Consider the following 20618-nt stretch of genomic DNA (forward strand, 5'->3'; position numbering starts at 1 on the left):
TTGGAACTTTTTTAGGACTGTTGCTATATTAGTTGATATTTATTGACAGTTGGCCATGAGCTAGACCCACAGCAAAGCACTTTGTATCTACATTTTGTTCAATCCTCACAACTCTATGGGTGGTTATTATTATCATCATTACAATTTTTCTTATAAGAAAACTGTAATTTACAAAGATTAATTAATTTGCCTATAGTCACACAGCTAGTAAATGAGTAAACCAAGACTTGGAGTAAGGCAGTCTAACCAGCCCCTGCTACATTACTAATGTTCTTCATTTCCATTCATTAACCTTGACCTCCCTCTAAACTTTCCCCCATCAGCTTCAGGTCAGGCAGGAAAATCAGAGAAAAATGGCAAATTGATACTTTTTTGTCATGTCCTCTTTTTCAGTAGATGCCAAAACATAAAAAGCATGACATTTGTTTTTGTTTGTTTGTTTCCGTACTGGGGATAGAACCCAGATCTTCATGCATGCTAGACAAGGTTCTACCACTGAGCTCCACCCCCAGCCCTGCCTGAAAACTTTGGTTGACATTTTCCATAGTTCATTCTCTAAGTGATGACTCTTTAAAAAAAAAAAAACAAAAAACTTTTTTTTATTTGTATAAAACTGAAAAGAATTTTACTATAAAAAATAATGATAGCATTTTGCAAATTTATCGCAAAGGGGTATCTCTATCTGAGGAAATAAGCATGCTGTGCTTTGAGAGATGCAATGTTACAATTTGTACACCAAAATGAAAAATGAAATCAAATGAAAAAAATGAAATAGTTACCAAGGAATGCAGGTCAGGGGACCAAAGGTCACATATTATCCAAAAGAAAATAAAGGACAGCTGCATTGTGATGGCTCATTAATGTTCCAAGGGTGCCTCACTTTTGGTAAACTTGAACGTTTCTGCAGACATTCAAGCAGCTTTTTCGGTAAAAAGGTTTTTGCATGACTACTACTGCTGTTCCCATGATCATCTTCTATAGTGGTCACGGTGTTGAGGACACAGTGGGTCCTAGTTCCCCAGGATACACTGTGGGAAACGCTGTTGGTCGATCTCCTCGGCGTACAACGTCCCCCTCCTTCCTCTCGGAACCTGGAGGTGCCTCACAACCACAGCTGCCGCCCTTGATGGCTCTTAAATTTCTTTTCTTTTCTTTTTTTAGTTCCTAGTGCTGTCAAAAATATTCATATCTCTCCCAATGGAGCAACAGATAGCCTGACGGTGACCTGGACCCCAGGTGGCGGAGATGTTGATTCCTACGTGGTGTCCACCTTCAGGCAGAATCAGAAGGTTGAGTCTCAGACCATCCCCAAGCACGTCTCTGAGCACACGTTCCACAGACTGGAGGCTGGGGAACAGTACCAGATTGTGATTGCCTCCGTCAGCGGGTCGCTGAGGAACCAGATGGAGGCACTCGGCCGGACAGGTGAGCGCCCTCCTGGAGGAGGGCCAGACTGTAGAACTCTCATGGTTCTCCATAAAGGGTCGGTGAAGGGGCTTGGCTGTTCACAAGTTGAAACTCCAATTATAAAACCACCTAAGTTTGTATGCTTCACTATGTTTTCAAGAGCCTTTCTCATTTTTCCTTTGCATTTTTCTTTCTTAACAGAGATTTCCAAAACAAATCAAAGGTAATTGGAAGCCAAATCATTTGAATAATTTTTTATACTAGCTATATAATGTAAAAATGTTAACAAGGCTTCATAACTGCATTTTTCAAAATTTCAACCTTCTTTCAAAGATCTTTAAGAAAAAAATGTTCTTCTGCCATCTTCTTTACCCATGATAGCTAAAGAACAAGTATAATTTACATATAATTTACAAGTATAATTTACATAAGATGAGTGAATAATGGATCTCTTTATTTATGTTAATATCCTCATTTTATGTATTTTTAAACAAAAATAAGTTCCTGGAATATACTAGACATTTAAAATGATATCTAGTCACACTATAAGGGAGATCATTTATCTATCCTACAGATGAGGAGAGTAAAGCTCAGAAAGTTTATGAAGCATAACCAAGGATACATGTAATGACACCTAGAGCTACAAATCAAATCTAGGTCCCTCTGGCTCCATGCTCCCTCTACTGCGATGCAACACTTCTTATGCTTCCCATTCTCAGGAGCACTTATTTTGTTCTGGCACCTGGGCTTTTATGCCATACCTTCCTCTGCCTCTAGTTCATGTCTAGAGCTACACTCTCTACCTGTAACCTTGGTGCAAGCAAGGGATTATGTTAGAAAGTGGGGATTCAGTAGAAAGACAGAGCCACTAACCTCAAGAACCTTATAATCTAGTGAAGAAAACAGAGAGGTAAACAGGTGATTACTTGTTAGAGTCTATAAACAAGTCGGGATGGCGCCTGGCATTTTGCCAGACGGAGTGGTTTGTGAGGTGGCGCCAGTGAGCCATTAATTGTGGAGAGTCCTTATTGGTTGACTGCTGTATCTAGTTTATGTTAATTAAGATAAGCTGTGTGGAATGTATATATACTCCTCCTGTGCTACAATAAACGGCTCCCACTCCTGCTGTATCAATGTACACAAGTTACTCGTCACCCCCCCCGTTAGTTTGCTACAGCTGGACTCAGCAATTACTGTACAAATTATGGGGTGTTATGTGTTATGGGAACCAACAAGAAGAGTCAGTGAAGGCTTCTAGTAGGAAGTAATGTTTCAACCAAGATCAAGAGGTCTTCCAGCTCTTCCAGGTGAAGTTTAAGTTGACGTAGTTACAGCAGAAAAAGCAAAGACCTGGGGGTGAGAGAAAGCATGGCACATTTGAGGACCCATATGCTACTCAGTATGCTAGAAATAAGAATGTGAGCCATGTAGCCAAGTAAGTAGATAGATCAAATCATGAGGAGTCTTGTATACCTAGTAAGGTGTTTTAAACTTACAGAGAGCTATTCAAGGGCTATCAGCATGATAGTGCTGGGAGAATGAATCCATGGAAGTAACAAAGTAAGAGACAGTGGCAAGAAATGCTGTTGTCCTAAGAAGGAGAGAATAAATAAACTCAAGATATATGAGATATAGCACATGGAAATTTTAAGACTTATGTCTGATTCTCTTTACAAAGGTAAGAGTGACAAACTAAGGGCCTCACTTGAGCCAAGAGGTAGAAAAATAGGGAAATAAGAAAGTTGGGGAAGGGAGATGAGGAATTCAATTTGAGCATCATCAGTTTGGGAGTCATCAAATTTGAAAGTCATCATTATGTGAGTGACAATTCAAACCATGGGAATGAATTAAATCTTCTAAGGAGATTATTTAGAATGAAAAAAGAAATGAACCTAGAATGGGAAATATTATTAAAAATATTATTTTGCCTTGCACATCAGGAGCACAAATACTATCACCTTACTACTGCTTAAATCAGGCTGGAAGTTTTGACATGAGTTAATATTGGGAGTATAGTCTAAACATGACAGTTCAGCCATCCAAACTATTCATTGAGTGAAAATTTGTTCAGTATTCTTTTTGGAAACAGATATGCATATCACTCTGTGTGTTCTTCTGTGTCACTTTCACTAATCTTTCTACCTGTTGGAGAACCAAAATAGCTATTCAGACAATTCAGGCCAAGAAATGCTCATTCCTCTTTACTCCCAGAGGACACACAGAAATAATCAGTGTGACACAAATAAAGCAGAGGCATTGGTATTCTACCAGCAGACTTCAGAGAGTTTTTCTCAACTGATTACTTTATCCTAAGTGATATTACCTGAGTTCTCTTGCTTCTCTTGTTTCTTTGTAGTTCCAGCATCTGTCCAGGGACTAAGTGCAGACAATGCATACAGCAGTCATTCCTTAATAGTAAGTTGGCAAAAAGCTGCTGGTGTGGCAGAAAGATATGATGTCCTGCTTCTAAATGAAAATGGAATTCTTCTGAGTAACACATCAGAGCCAGCTACTGCCAAACAGCACAAATTTGAAGATCTAACACCAGGCAAGAAATACAAGATACAGATTCTAACTGTCAGCGGAGGCCTTTTTAGCAAGGAATCCCAAACTGAAGGCCAAACAGGTAATTAGTAGCATTTAATATATTTTACCATATATCTCCTTGCCTGCTATTGTATAAGACCATAATATAAGAGGGGTGAAACTTCAGCCCACCGCAATCCAATTTGGATTTTTCATTAAGGCTGTCTCTATTAGTTTCCTATTGCTGCTATAATAAATTGCCACAAACTTAGTGGCTTAAAACAACACAAATTTATTATTTTATAGTTCTAGAGAGTTAGAATCTGAAAACAGGAAAGAAATCAAGATGTCAGGTGTCAGCAGGGCTGTGTACCTTTAGACGGAGAATCTATGCCTTGCCAGCTTCTAGAGGCTGCCCACATTCATTGGCTCAAGGTCCCTTCCATCAAGGGAATCATTCCAACCTCTGTATCTGTTGTCACATGTCCTTCTCTACTTTCCTGCCTCTTTCTTCCATCTTTTAAGAATTCTTGTGTCGGGCCTGAAATTAGGAACCATGGAGCAGAGACTATGGTTCTCCACCATTGCCTCCCCCTGCAGCTAACCACCTGTGGGTCTTTGCCACCACCAGGACTGAGAGCTGGTACCACAGTTCCTGCCACTGTGTTTTCCTGTTGCCATCTCCCACTGCCAACTGCTAGCTATGGGCCTGAACTACTGTCCAAGAAGTAATAACAGATCTCAAATTATTCCAAAAAATCATAAAGGGAGGGAATTCTTCCAACTCCATTTTACAAGGCCAGTGTTACCCTGATATCAAAACCAGACAGGGACCCAACAAAACAAACAAAAAAAAGGAGCGAGAACTCTAGACCAGTATCTCTAAAGAGCACAAATGCAAAAATTCTTGACAAAATACTAGCAAATCAAATCCAACAGCATATTGTTAAGATCATTGATCATAAGAGGAATTTATCTCAGAGATGCAAGGATGGTTCATCATAGACATATAACCATTATAGTATACCAATCAACAAAATGGACAAAAATCTTTCGATAATCTCAACTGATGCAGAAAAAGCATTTGATACAAGTCAACATCCATTTATGATAAAATTCTGAACAAATTAATTGTAGAAGGAACATATTTCAACATAGTGGCTATAATATAACAAATCCTTACCCAACATCATAGTAATTGGGGGAGAAGCTGAAACCTTTTTTCTAAGATCTGGAACAAAGCAAGGATGTCCACTTTTCCAGTGTTAGTCAACATAGTACTGAAAGTCTTAGAGTAATTGGACAAAAGAAAGAAATAAAAGGAAAAAAATAGGAAGGGAGGAAGACAAATTATCCTGTTTGCAGATGATATGTTCTATCTATAGAAAAACCTAAAAACTCTATCAAAAGACTGTTAGATCAGATAAATTTGATGAAGTTATAAAATATAGACTCAACATAAAAAATAGCATTTTGAGCATGAATAATGAAATTGCTGAGAAAGAAATCATAAAATGGAATCCCATTAACAATTGCTGCAAACAAAATATAATGACTAGAAATAGATATACTCAGGGAAACGAAAGACTTCTACAACGAAAAGTATAAAACTCTGATGAAAGAAATTGATGAAGACACACACAAAATGGAGAGACCTCCCCACAGCCAAAATCTAGAGAAAAGAAACAAAGCTGGAAGTATCACACTACCTGACACCAAAATATACAACAAAGCTGTATGGGACTGGCCTAAAAACAGACACAGAAGAGAGAACCTGGAAATATCCCCCATGCATTTGTAGCCAATTGATTCTCAACAGAGGCACCAAAATCCTACATTGGAGAAAGGACAGACTCTTTAACAAATGGTGTTCAGAAAACTGGATATTCACATGCAGAAGATTGAAACTTGACCCCTATCTCTCATCCTATACAAAAAAAATGAGCTTGAAATGAATTGAAGATCTGAATGTAATACTGGAAACTATAATATACCAGTAGATGAGTAAGAACATTTCAAGACAATAGTATAATAAATAATATTTTAAATAAGACCCCAAAACTCAGGAAACAAATGCTAACATAATATAGTATATGTATGAAGACACAAATTGGTGTGAATATACTGTGTATACAACCAGAGATATAAAAAATTGTAAAAGAAAAATAATTTAGTTTTCATTATTATTAAATGTGAACAATGATTAGGAATTCTAAAAAAAAGAAAGAAAGAAAAAGAAAGAAACTAAAATGCTTCTGCAGAGACACAATCACCAGAGTGAAGAGATAACCTAAAGAAAGGGGAAAATATGGCCTGGGGATATAACTCAGATTGGTACAGTGCTTGCCTTGCATGCACAAAGCCCTGCATTCAATCTCCAGCACTATACAAAAAGAAAAAAGAAAAAAAAAGAAAGAAAGAAAAGACAAGACAAAAAGGGGAAAATGTTTTTTTCATGAAATTCATCTGACAAAGGATTAATATTCAGAATGTTGAAAGAACTTAAAAAACTCAATAACAGAAACCCAAATAATACAATTTAAAAATAGACACAGGATATGAATGGACACTTCCCAAAAGAAGAAATTCAAATGGCCAATAAATTTAGGGGAAAAAAAAGTTCGATTTCATTAGCCATCAAGGAAATGCAAGTCAAACTCACAATGAGATATCATGTCACTCTGGTTAGAGTGGCTATTATCAAAAAGACAAGAAGTAGCTAATGTTAGCAAGGGTGTGGAGAAAAGGAAACTCTTACTCTTGGTGCAAGTGTAACCAGTATAGCCACTATGAGGACCAATATGAACTTTTAAGGGGTTGGAATAAGGAGAGGGAAAAACAAAAAGAACTGGACAAAGGAGAACTCAAGCAAAATCAAGACAGATGCCCTTTTCTGTTTACATCCACATCTCAAGACTCAGGCCAACCCAGAAGTGAATACTTTCTAGCAGCACTGGACCACCTTACCACCAAGTGCCACTGAAGTCCAAAGGTGTGGCAGAGTCCCAATATAAACCATTTTTTAAAAGTGGCTTTGACTTTTCCTGTTGTTTTTCTTTCCCATATTCCTAAGACTGATTTCTCTTTCCATTTGTTTTTCCTTTCTTTTCCATTTTCTTCTCCCTTCCTCTCAATGACCATATCTTAGCCTTTGTGGAGACTCAAAGACAGTCTTTTGATCTCTAATCTAGTTCTCAGTATTAGAAAAACATTTAGTCAGCCACATCAGATTATTTTAATTCCCAAATATGTCTGTGACGATAATTTCCCATTTCTGTTTTGTTTTGATTTTGTTGTTGTTGTTCTCTTGTGGCTTTTTTTTTTTAATTAATAGCTTTAGCATCAGTAATTCAGACTTCAGGATTCTTTGCCTCCATGAAGTCAGTTATTTTGTGGTTATTTAGTAGTATTTATTGGTGGAAATGATGAAGGAGGGAGTATCACATTAGAAGGCCTCACAAATGCAGAGCCCACCACTTGTCCAGGGAACACAGGGAACAAGCTGCTTCTCAGCCACCATGTCTTCAGATTCATCCTCATTAAACTTAGGGAAGTTCCACTTCTTTGAGATGTCGGTCTTGTGGTGGCCAGGAAACTTGAACTTGGCGCACTGCATAGGGGCTCAGTCACATGCTCCTTGTTGTGTAGCCTGGTATGGATGGACATGATGATTTGCCCAATGTGAACCCTGAATGCCATGCCCTGGAACTTCCCAAAGGGACTCCACATACTATCTGGGGCCTTGGTTGGGAACAGTTCTGGATCAAAGACATGAATGTCCACTGGAAAGGGCTATCATCAGGGTCCATAAGGGCAACCTGTATAAACAGCAGACTGTGTACTCTACTGAGGAGGTTGCTATTCACAGCCACTGGAAGTCAACATATTTTAAAGGCAGATACCACCTGGCTTGGGTTGAGTTGCACCCACCCATTGTTAATCCTGAGAGGACCATGTCAGGGACATGCCAAAATTTAGTCTCATTCTGTCGCTTCTTGACTTTTCCAGTCCCAGCAGCTGTCACCAACCTGAGGATCACAGAAAACTCCACTAGACACCTGTCCTTCAGTTGGACCGCCTCAGAGGGGGAGTTCAACTGGTATAACATCTTTCTGTACAACCCGGATCGAACTCTTCAGGAGAGAGCCCAAGTGGACCCACAAATCCAGAGCTTCTCTTTCCAGAACTTGCTACAAGGCCGAATGTACAAAATGGTGATCGTGACTCACAGTGGGGAGCTGTCTAATGAGTCTTTCATATTTGGCAGAACAAGTAAGACCCAGACCCAAGCAGTAGTAAATAGCAAGAAACTTCTCCCAATGCTCACTGCCTCTTCCTTGATTTGTCCTTAGTTCCCTATTCTATCCAGGTAATAACGTTGTACAATTCTGTGACCTTCAAGCTTTTTAACCCTAAATCAGGCCTTCGATGATAGATAAATAATTTGTGGACTGTTTTTTTTTCCCCCCACTGGCTTCTGGTTTATTTATTTATTTATTTATTGCTTCCACTTATTTTCCTCCTAGTGCTTGATGAAAAAATGAATATGGCTTCTCTTCTTGCCAGCAAACTGTGCACGAGGGTTGTAATCCAACATGGCTCTATTCAATTTGTGTCCTTCAGCTTCCTACAAAAAACACAAGGCAGAGGGCAGGTCCAGAGAAGGGCAACCACAATTGAACAAGCAATGATTACTTTGATTGGAAACATAGCACTAAATGAAATAAAAACAGGATTCCAAGACAGAGAGGAAAAATGGGAGTCTCCTTTTTTTCTAGATAAGGCCCCTGACCTCCGAGAACTCTGCACAAGGGAGAGAAGAGGGGGCAGGGACAGCAGATTTGAAAGGGGAAGGACATTGGAACATCTTAAATTCTTTGAAAGAAGTGAATACTGTTGTGACAGTGACTTGGCAGGACAAGACAATACTTTAAACAGAGAAGGCATCTTAACCGAGCCCCAAAGATGAAAAGAGTCTCCTGAAAAACATATCCCAAAGGCACCCAAGAGTGGGCCACTAAAGGGAATGAAAAAGAGCAGTGGTGAGCTTAGAGGACAAATAGAATTGCCTGCATGTTACCATTTCCAGGGCAACCTGCCCTCTGCACATTGTCCCTTGCCTGCTCATTGATGTTTGAAGCTCCTCCAACAAGGGGCATCATTTTTTACTGATCAAAGAACAACAAAGCTTAAATATGCATGGAGCAGGTGGCAGGTGCCTAACTTATACCATAGTAGAAGTGACAGTTAACATTTCTTTTCTTAAGTGAAGTTGTACCAATGCAGATTTTGATAACAAAGAGAGTAGAAAACTAAAGGCAGATAGAGAGGAAGTAAAGAGACTCAGAAAGGGGTTATTGAGTATTTGCTTCCATTTAGATGGCTCAGAATAGAAGGAGCTAGAACCATTAATGAACATTTTTCTGGGCCTTTTATAACCTAAGTGACAAACTACTGGGTTAAGTATTAATAATTCATAAACATTTCATTTTACCTGTTTGTTAGGATGTTTGTGGCAACCATATGGAAACCACCACCTGTTTTGTTTTAATTTGCACCACATCTACAGTCCACATGCCCCATAGCATAAGTGACCCAAAATGTAACTAAGAACTGACTCTACAATGCGTTCTTACTCACCTACCTGACCAGCGTAGCTCGTATTCTTACCTGTGGGCCAAATACTTTACTTTTATTTTATTCACAGTAAACTTTTCTTCTATTTAAGTCCCAGCCCCTGTGAGTCATCTCAAAGGATCTAATCGGAACATGACAGATAGTCTTTGGTTCAGCTGGAGTCCAGCTCCTGGGGACCTCGACTTTTATGAACTGATTCTCTACAATCCCAATGGCACAAAAAAGGAAAACTGGAAAGACAAGGACCTGACAGAGAGGCGTTTTCAGGGTCTTGTCCCTGGAAGGAAGTACACACTGTGTGTGATAACTCACAGTGGAGATCTCAGCAATAAGGTCACAGGGGAGGGCAGAACAGGTAAGAAGCCCAATCACCAATTGCCAAGTGTTGGTGAGAAGCAGCTTCCTAATACACATTTTAACTATGTCTTTAATGATAAATAAAATCAATGATGCGCCACATACTAGTTCCTGAAATGCAAAAGGCACTAGGGTACAATGAATAAGAGATACATTCTTTGGTCAAAAAGAACTAGATCCTTAGCTTTGCACTGCCACTTAATCTCTATGAAGCCAGATGGGTCACTGAGCATTCAGTTTTCATATCTGTAAAATGGAGATAATGATAAAATCATCATTGTGTTGCTATGACCAGTGCTTCCTAAAGTTTTTATGTCTTGAGCACACCTAGATAATATCTGTATGCTACCTGGGGTCAATCAACAAGGCGATCTAAAACTGGACATAATTATCTATGAACCTCAGCCATGCCACCCAAAATATGATGGAATCAATACATATTGACACACTTGTAACCTATTCAGGGAATATTCATACTCTATATGACCTTGGTAAGGAAGCTTGATTATGACTATTAAATAAAAGGTACATAAAACATTTGAGGACATTGTCTTATACATAATAAATACTATAAATGAAAGCTCCTATGTCATTATCATTATCAGTGATCATATTTGTATGTGTTGATGCACAGATGTGATTATGTGACCTTTCACTTTCTCCTACGTACAGCCCCAAGTCCTCCCAGTCTTTTGTCATTTGCTGATGTTGCAAACACATCTTTGGCCATCACCTGGAAGGGACCCCCAGACTGGACAGACTACAATGACTTTGAGCTACAATGGCTCCCCAGAGATGCACTCACTGTCTTCAACCCCTACAGCAACAGAAAATCAGAAGGACGCATTGTGTATGGTCTTCGTCCAGGGAGATCCTATCAATTCAGCGTCAAGACTGTCAGTGGAGATTCCTGGAAAACCTACAGCAAACCAATTTCTGGATCTGTGAGAACAAGTATGACATGTTTTTCTTTTCTTGAATTTCAGAGGGAGTGAGAGGAAGGATATATTCAACATCTTATCCCAACGGGGCTTGGTTTGAATATACTTTTTTATTTGAGATTGGTTGGATTTGAATTCAGGTAGAAGTCTCCATGCATTTCTTCATTCATTCAACATTGGAATTTAATATGAAGAATTTATTTGTACCCTCATGGAACTTGGGTAGGAGATATTATAATTGAACAAATAATTATTCTTTGATTATGATAAGGGAAGTAAATGACACTTTATAAAAATGTGTATTAGGGGCATCTGAGCCAATACAGGAGAGTGTCCTAGAAGAAGAAAATCCAAATTGAAATATAAAGAGAGAACAGGATTTATCAGGTGAAAGTGGGGAAAGAAGTGAAGAATATTGCAGATAGGGAGAATAAAATATTGCAAGTCAGGGAGGAGAGGGAAAAGTCTGCTAATAAAAAAGCAGAAAGTAGTTGGCCAGAGAATGAAAGGTGAGCATAAAGAGAATCCGATCATAAAATGTCTTGTGTGCTGTGCTAACAACTTTGAACTTTATTCTGAACCAATTGGAGCCTCTCAAATCTGCAGAGATAGTATTTACACTTTAGCAAGTCACTCAGGGTACATTGCAGAGAACAGATTGAAAGGGGAAAACTAGCAGCAAATAAATCAGTTAATACCCAGTAAATGTAATTTCCTAGATCAATTATTGGTTGTTAAAATATGTAGTTGAAAATCAGAAATTTAAGCAAGAGTTTTTTTCATTTATTCAATAAATATTAAAACTATGACAGGTATAACTTGTGCTCAATTTTGTATCAAAGAGCAGTTTGGGATCAGATAATTATGTGTGAAAAAGAACTAAGAGTTCTGGTTCATAGCAAGCTCAGGATGCGTTTTCAGCGGCTTATTTTATTTTATTTTATTTTTTAATTTTTTTTTTTACATTTTTTTTATTGGTTGTTCAAAACATTACAGAGCTCTTGACATATCATATTTCATACATTAGATTCAAGTGGGTTATGAACTCCCATTTTTACCCCAAATACAGATTGCAGAATCAGCGGCTTATTTTAGATGGTATCAATTGAATCTGTTAAGCAGAACACAACACCCTGGTTATCAAATCCAGAATAGGACTCAATACTTTTGCCCCTTGCATCTTGGTATTGGAGTCACCAAGTGAAACCCAGTGTAATCAAGCACTGGGTAGAACAAAGCTTTACTCACAGAGAGAAGAGAAGAGACCAGACAAGATCAGATTCAACAGCATGCGTCAGCCCCCGGTCGGTGGGTCTCTCCAGATACTGTTGCTGGGCGAGTGGCAAAACACTCCCCTCAGAGGCAGTAGAAGTGTTCTGATCCCCTCCTCAGAGGACAGATATAGATAGTCTTGGTGTGGCCTGGGTACTCTGTGATGCAGAACAAAAGAACATATTTTGAGCATGCAAATGGGAAAGAAGTTCTCACACAGAGTGATCAGCCCAGTACAAGCCATGGGGCTCTTGACCTCTTGTGAGGGAAATGTTCTAGCACAAGGTTCATTTTTACATAGCCAAGTGGGGCAGCCAATGATTGCACACATAAGACCACCTTTCCCAACAGCTTCCTGGCTGCTCAGTTTAAGAGCTCATGCAATGCCAGTAGAGGTAGGACTTGTATGTCACATCTGGACTATTATATCCCCATCCTGTATGCTAGAATTTAAGAGCAGTATTTGCTAAATGGGGCATGCTCCAGAGGAGAACAACCAGCCCAAAGAGGCACTCAGCTCTGTGTTTTATGAGTAACAAATAAAATCATATATTTATTTATCTAGGATTGTATTAAAATTGGGTAGGGCTGTGAGTAATACAAAACCTAAAATAACAGAGGTTTAAACAAAGTAGAAATTTATGGTTTATAGTTCTTATATAAAACCATTTCATGTGTTGAGGGTGTGACTCAGAGATAGAACATTTGCCTAGCGTGCACAGGGGTTCCATCCCCAGTGCCTCAAGAGAAAAAAATCATTCCAGTTCTCACTTTCTCACAAATATGCTCTAGCTATGATGAACAATTTGCAGTTATTATCTTTACTTATTCTTATCTTTGCTCTTCTATAGGTAACATGTTTTTCTCCTTTGGCTTCTTTCAGGAGGTTATCATTGCTTTTCTGTAGTGTGAAAAATATGCTTACTTGTGTATTTTGGACATTCATCCTATTTGGTGTTCTCTGAGCTTCCAGGATCTCTGGCTTGGTGTCCAATATTAATTTGTGGCAAATTCTTAGTCACTCTTGTTTCTCCTTCTGGTATTCCCATCGTGCCTGTTTTATGCCTTTTATATTTGTTCCATGGTCCTTGAATGTTCTGCTCTGTTTTTTTCAGTCTTGTTTTTGTTGTTGTTGTTGTTGTTGTTGTTGTTGTCAGAGTTGCAGGTCTCTATTGTAGTTTTGAGGACAGCAGTTTGTCCTGTGTCCTCAAGTTCAGCTACTCTTTCCTCAGCCATGCCCAGCCTACTAATAATTCCATCAAAGTCTTTCTTCATTCTTATTACAGTGTTTTGATCTCTAGCATATCTTTCCGGTTCTTAGAATGTCCACTTTGTATCACCTGTCTGTTCTATTGTGTTGTCTACCTCATCCATTAGAGCTTTATCACATGCATTCTTGTTTTAAATTCCTGGGCAGATCGTTCCCACATTCCTGTCATATCCTCTTCTGGTTCCAGATGCTTCTTCATTCTTTTCAAACTATGTGTTTTGCCTGTTAATATGCTTTGTACATTTTTTTTTTTATAACCAAACATGATGTACTAGGTAAGAGGAATAGCTGTGATAGGCCTTTAGTGATGTGGCAAGGTGGGGAGGGAGCTTTGCATGGTGACTACATGAGCACATCTTATTCCTTTAGAGAGCTGGTACACAGTCCATAGGTACCATCACACAAGGGGATTTTTCTCCCATTTTCATTGTGGGAACCTGGTTAAGTTCCCAGAGCTTAAACTCACAAACGTGTGGGGGCTCCCACATCTGGGTCATCCTGCGGTTTCTAGCTCTCAAACATACCCACACTCAGCCTCCAGCAATTCTTCTGTTATAGCTCTGATTTTCCTACCTGAACACCAGTTCCTAGATTGGTCCTCAGCTCATGAGTGCTTTAGTGAACCCTAACTTCCATATTCACTTCCATATTCACTTCTCTGTCTCTGTAGTGTTTGGGGACAGCAGTTTGCCCGGTGTCCTCACTTCTCTTACAGATCCAAGAAGATTTGCTAATTTTGTGTCTGATCAGCTTTTTATTTGTTGGGATGGAGTGGCAGCTTCCAAGCTCTATTCATGCAGAACCAGAAACCAGAGCAGTGTCCATTTCTTAGTGAAAAGGGATGTGACTTGAGTCTTGGAAGCCAAGGAGGATTTAGAGGTCAAGGGGAGAGAGAAGAAATTGAAGAAAAAGGTTGAAGTAGATTCCCATGATATTCTTTCTGCAGATTATCAGAATTATGGATTTGGCAGGATGCCTTGAAAGATTTTCTCCAGTCTGAAGAGAAAGGTGTCATTGGGACTCAGCTATGACTTATTTTGAAGGGAGTTCAGCAGATCAACAAGCAGTTAGTGTTTTGAAAGACACAATTATTGCCTGCCTCAAGACCCAGTTCTTCCTCTATACCAAAAAAAATCTTTGTTAGTTTTTTCTTAAAGTCATCTTCATCTAAATCTTTGTGACTTAGTGACATTTGTAGACCTTGATATGAAACAAGAATTAATTTGGTGTCACACATGATGGATGAGTCAAAGCTGTGATTGTTTAGCACAAGAATTTCCATAGCAAAATATGTGTCAAGAGAAGGTGTGTTGCATTACAAAGCAGAATACCAGGTATTACCATTGTAAGGGACTACTTAGTCTACACATAGTTCCTAAAATTCATCTATGTAACGAGTCCTTCATGAGTTGAAAGAATGACCTATTCCACAAGCAATGCCAGGGTCACCAGCTATGCATGCGCTCAGAAGCCCATGCTTAGAGAAACCCTGTACTTGCCTTAATTCTTTGATGTCAATGGCTTAAAATTCTTAATTTTTTAACATTGGGCAATGCATTTTCATTTGGCACTGGACCGTGAAAATTATATAGCTAGTCTTCTCCACAAGATCTTTAAGATATATAAATTAGTTTGGGGAGGTGGAGGAAGGGAAAAGTAAAGAAAGGATGAAATTTTGTAAGAGGGACCATAAAAACCCAACAATAAAGTGGAATTGGTTTTTCCCATTCACTGTTCACAAGGGCCATCATAACTGCCTTTTCCCTTATTTTTCGACTCTCTTCCTACAATATACAGTGTTTCTGTGAGCTTATTTGATAGGTTGATCTCACTGATTATTGCCATCTGAGCACTTATTGTATTTTGTGCTATGGCCAATAGTTTACCCTTGAAATTTACTCTTTATCAAGGCTTTCAACTCCTAGAGTGAAACAGAGTGGCATAGACCTAGTTTTCAAGTTCTAGTCCCAGAGTCTGAGAGTTCCTGAGAAATTCCTGGAAAAAGAGGATATGCAAGGGGGGGGCTTGATCCCATTCTGGCTTAGCATTTCTGAGCCCTGAAAGCACTTACAACACAGGACCACAGCTCTTCTGATTTATGTATTGGGGGTCTGAGAACTTTTCTTGTTTAAATGACTCAGTTACTATAATTAAAATTCATAAATTACTCATCTCAACTGTCCAATTTAGCTTCATAGCATGTAATTAGAGATGGTAGACATGCAGCTAACTGGGGGCGGTCTCAGAGTTTGGTTACTAACTTGAACAGTCTCATAAGAGCTTTTCTTTCAGACTGAATCTTTTACTCATTGCTGTGTCATTCACAATAACAATAGATCAGCTACCATCTATTGAGTTGCTACTATGTGTCAGCTACTGTGTTAAGCAGAAGAACACTGGATGGTGATAAACACAGGGGGATAGAACAGCATGACATGGACCTACATGGGAAGCCACCACACTTTCAGTGCCTGAAGCTTGTCATGTCAGCAGAGAGGGGCAGGCAAAGAATGGAGGAGAGAGACAGAAGTCAGGGTCTAAGGGATAAAAAATTGATAATGTCATTTCCTAATTTCATCACTATTAGATCTTACATTTATTAAGTAATTACTATGCCAACCACTGTTCTAGGTGACCAGTCATGTCCACCATTGAGAATCATTATAATAACCACAAGAGGCAGATATTCTTAATTTCCTCATTTTACAGATGGAACATAGGGAGGTAAAGTAATTTGCTCAAGAGTACAGCGCTGGTAAATAGAATTTGTATTCAGGCTGACCAAGTCACCCTTTTAACCTCAAAACTTCTCTTCCTCGTCTTCTACCTGACTTCTGCCACGTGATTTCCGTGTTTCTGTGTACATTTGTGTTCCCAGTCATGTATTATTTGGTGATTTTCTAATGGGACACCATTTTAATTTTCAATATTTTTTTTGAAAGTGAGGTCTGGCAGGCAAAACTTCTCTTGAAGACCCATAGAATTTTTTTTTCCTCAAAACACCATCCAAATAAATGATGAAAACTATGTGTTGATGGGCTGGGGTTGTGGCTCAGCGGTACAGTGCTTGCCTAGCACGTGCGAGGCCCTGGGTTTGATCTTCAGCACCATATAAAAATGAATAAATAAAATAAAGGGATTGTGTTCAACTACAACTGAAAAATAAATATTAAAAAGAAAACAAAACCCTATGTGTTGAACTCTCAGAACTAGTTAGACCTAAAGGAGCTGAAAACCAAAATAATCTTCCCCAGTGCTGAAATGCGTCTCTTTCCCTGTCTCCTTTAGAGCCAGACAAAATACAAAACCTGCACTGCCGGCCCCAGAACTCGACAGCCATTGCCTGCTCTTGGATTCCTCCCGATTCTGACTTCGATGGGTATAGTATTGAATGCCGCAAAATGGACACCCAAGAAATTGAGTTTTCCCGAAAGCTGGAGAAAGAAAAATCTCTGCTCAACATCATGATGCTGGTACCCCATAAGAGGTACCTGGTGTCCATCAAGGTGCAATCAGCCGGTGTGACCAGCGAGGTGGTTGAAGACAGCACCATCACAATGATAGACCGTAAGTGTCCCTGGAGCTATGTGTGGGGCCTCCTGTCACACAGGACAAGGGGCTTTGCACCTTACTCCATCGTATCCAGTCCACTATTCACTTGCACACAGTTCCCTTATACATAAACTTGTCACTTGGAGAAGAGGACCCAAAAGGCTCCAGAAAATGGAAACATTTTTCTGGGTAAAATACCCTAACAACAAACAAGTGAAATGATCTTAAAAGTACCTGAATGAGTTAGTATCTAAATACATCACTTTGCCTGATATAGTTAGAGCTATAATGGAGCTTGGAAGCAATTTGATGCTTACAACTTCAGGAAATCCTGCTGAGGAGCTGCCTCTTTCATTATATTTAATTTGCCACTGGAAAATCACTTCCTCTGCCTGCTTGCCTTCAGGAAAGGAGAATTTCTTGACTGCAAGTGTGAAACACACACACACTGTGTCACATGCTGAGTCTGATGTGAGTGAGTGGAGTCCATTTCACTGACTTGGGGAGTTGATGAGAGCTGCATTGTGACCCCTCTTGGTTCCTTCCCCACCTCTTTTTCCAGGTCCTCCTCCTCCACCCCCACATGTTCGTGTGAATGAGAAGGATGTGCTAATTAGCAAATCTTCCATCAACTTTACTGTCAACTGCAGCTGGTTCAGTGACACCAATGGAGCTGTGAAATACTTCACAGTGGTGGTGAGAGAGGCTGATGGTAAGTTAATGTGAGTTAACTAATTCTACTGTTAGATGGAGAATTGCTTTCTCAAAGGTCATGTGGGGACTCCTTCCATCACAAGTTTTTTAAGAGTAGAAAAGTTAATTTTGATATCGTTCTGCTCTGTCTCTGCTGGATACAGGGAGTTGTAACAACAACAAAAAAACTGCTCCAAAACTCTTGTGGCAATAAAGCCAATTACCTTTGGGCCTAGTGATTAAATAGGAAGATAATAATCATAACCATAACCATCATTAATTGAGCCCTTACTATTTACCAGGCACTATTGGAGGTGCATGGTGTGTATGAACACACTCAGTCCTCTCACAACTTACCAATCTTGATTGTTACTCTTTTGTTTTACCATTAAATAGCAATGTGCCTCAATTCTTTGCCCTTCTCTGTCTCAAATACCACAACCAACTATATACTCTCAAGTCACCCACCAACTCACAAAAATATCCAAAAGCTTGAAAGAGGCAAAAGGTGTTCATGAGAAGCATTCCTTCTTTACTGAATTTAGAATGGTATGACTCATTCTGTATTTCCTGAATTATTCAGTGGCTACCTAATTCCTAAAGTCAGGATAAATACTAGGTAAAAGTTATCACAACATTCCATATAACAACTGAGTGTGGCCACAGCTTATTATATCAGCATTTGTCAAACTACAGGTAGGAGAGTTATATTGGGGGTATGTATTTGCCATTGAGGTCCAATGTGTTATTTCTCCAAAAGAGATGCTTGTGCCTAGAATGATATTAATATATATTACTTCCATAATATTTTCTCAAAAGTGTTTAAGGTGTTGCACATGAATTTCTTAAGACTGTCAGGGGACAATTTTGACCCATTTGTATGTAGGTAAGGAGAGAACTTTAAACCTAACAAACACTGGAGCAATTTCTAGGCTAAATGGTATTTTGGTCTCACTGGGTCCCTAACAGTCTGTGTGCTTTTACATTTAATTTAATTGTACTAAAGTTGGTTATGCATAATTGATTAAATAATTTCAAGGGTCAGTAGTGCATCCCAAATTTTCTCACACCTCATAATTGAAGATGAATTTGTGAACTGTGGAAAGACTTAAAATTTAATTAGGCTGCAGTGAAATAATGTTTTACTACATGAATATAAGAAGGTGACCAAAAAGAAGTCCCACTAACAGCAGCTTTGGGTTCTGCAGCCAGATAGATGGGTTTCCATTACTGGTGTCCATGGAGATGGGTTGTGATCCCTTGTGATCCTTAAAATAATAGTTCATCTCCTGTAAATGTCACACATAGCATATATGCTCATTCTAAAAGCAACATTCCTTTTCAACTGTTGCCAACAAAATATTTCCTTTATAGGAAAGGAAAATTAGTGACAAAAGAACTAATCAAATGCAAGCAGTCATCTGTCACATGGGTCTTGGATTTGCTTGTCTGCAGGGAGCTCTGCCAGCTGGAGGGATGTGAAAGAGGGAATTTGGGAAAGAAGGGAAACCAAAGAACATTTTGAAAGGTGACTTCAGGATTTAGGAAGGGGGACATGGGAACTTAGGAAAGTGAAAATAGAATTAAAGAAAAACCCATAAAAGTCTCTACTTGGAACTTTGATAAATGGGACTTGGGAATGTGATGTTGGGAGGACCTCAGTTCTTGGGATTAATCTCTCTCAATCCCTTCCTTCTCCTCTACCAATCAATCTGCATCCTCAGACAGAGCATTAGTAGAAAACTGATAACCAAAAATAATAATAATGATATTTCCAAGATATACTCATTGTGAGCAAATTTTATTAAACAAGAATAGAGGATAATGAACCCCACAGTACCACACCTTGAAGTTCATTGTAAATGGTATCTAATCTCTATAATATTTATCTTCCTAGTTATGCTTTTCTACCGCCAACATCAAAATTAGTTGACAGTGCCAAAACACACAGCAGGCTGGGTGGACAAGGGAGGAGTTCTGGGAAGTGCTCTGCGTGACGGACCAAGTTTGAGCCAGGACTAAATTGTACCCAAGATAACAGAGAGCCACACAGAGCAATTATCAGACTGGGAATGGCATGTGGAGTGTTCCTTGTGGGACAACTGCTCTGGCCAGGGCCATGATTTCTCTTATCTGTTCTCTATTTCCCAGGTCATAGGGGTTTCCTTATTAGCTCAACTGCAGTGGTTATTGGCAAGGTAGAGAGCTCGTGGAGCCGGTCCACTCTCTCAATGGGGAATTAATTGTCCAGCTTTCTGGAATTACTGGGTACATTCTCATTTTTTTACCCACATTTTTTGTTGCTGCATTATAATTGTACATACTTATGGGATTTTGTAGTTACACATTAGTACATGCACACAATACACAATATAATAATATAATTTGGCTAATATTACTCCCAAGCACTTCCCTTTGGGACTAACTATCATTTGATGCAATGACCTAATCTCATTTTATTTTCCTAGAAAAGTGATGATATACACGTGTGTGCATATTGTGTATACAAAATTTCTTTTAGAAAAAAAGTGAATTAAAATTAATTTCATCAAAAGACTTTCACAGCGATACTCTGGGATGACCAGAGATAATGGATGAGGAGGCAGCCTTAGAATCCTAGCTAGAAATCACTCAAGCCACAAGAAAAGCAAGTCCTTAACTGTGGGTTTTCTCCTCCAGGCAGCGATGAGATGAAGCCAGAACAACAGCACCCTCTCCCTTCCTACCTGGAATACAGGCACAATGCCTCCATTCGAGTGTATCAAACCAATTATTTTGCCAGCAAATGTGCCGAAAGTCCTGACAGCAACTCCAAGAGTTTTAACATTAAGCTTGGAGCAGAGATGGATAGCCTAGGTGGAAAATGCGATCCTACTCAGCAAAAATTCTGTGATGGACCACTGAAGCCACACACTTCCTACAGGTTAGATGCATTACCATTGTTTTGCTAGAAAGGATATGCT

At 39.1% G+C, this 20618-nt stretch overlaps 1 protein-coding gene and 1 non-coding gene across 3 annotated transcripts in view; one reads left to right on the top strand and one right to left on the bottom strand.

Annotated features, from left to right (window-relative positions):
• Positions 1 to 20618, top strand: part of Ptprb (protein tyrosine phosphatase receptor type B) — a 121651-nt gene that overhangs the window by 63126 nt on the left and 37907 nt on the right. For both annotated transcript variants that reach the window (XM_026386687.2, XM_026386686.2), the window contains 8 exons: positions 1162 to 1425; positions 3764 to 4033; positions 7942 to 8205; positions 9662 to 9925; positions 10600 to 10881; positions 16699 to 16977; positions 17525 to 17674; positions 20335 to 20578. In XM_026386687.2, coding sequence (XP_026242472.2) covers positions 1162 to 1425; positions 3764 to 4033; positions 7942 to 8205; positions 9662 to 9925; positions 10600 to 10881; positions 16699 to 16977; positions 17525 to 17674; positions 20335 to 20578 — 2017 coding nt within the window. The remainder of the gene's footprint in view (positions 1 to 1161; positions 1426 to 3763; positions 4034 to 7941; positions 8206 to 9661; positions 9926 to 10599; positions 10882 to 16698; positions 16978 to 17524; positions 17675 to 20334; positions 20579 to 20618) is intronic.
• On the bottom strand, positions 7724 to 7859 carry LOC113181258 (small nucleolar RNA SNORA70). Its single transcript, XR_003300579.1, has one exon. It is a non-coding gene; the product is annotated as a small nucleolar RNA SNORA70 (small nucleolar RNA).

The sequence above is a fragment of the Urocitellus parryii genome, chromosome 5 (assembly GCF_045843805.1).
Source record: "Urocitellus parryii isolate mUroPar1 chromosome 5, mUroPar1.hap1, whole genome shotgun sequence".
Lineage (NCBI taxonomy): Eukaryota > Metazoa > Chordata > Mammalia > Rodentia > Sciuridae > Urocitellus > Urocitellus parryii.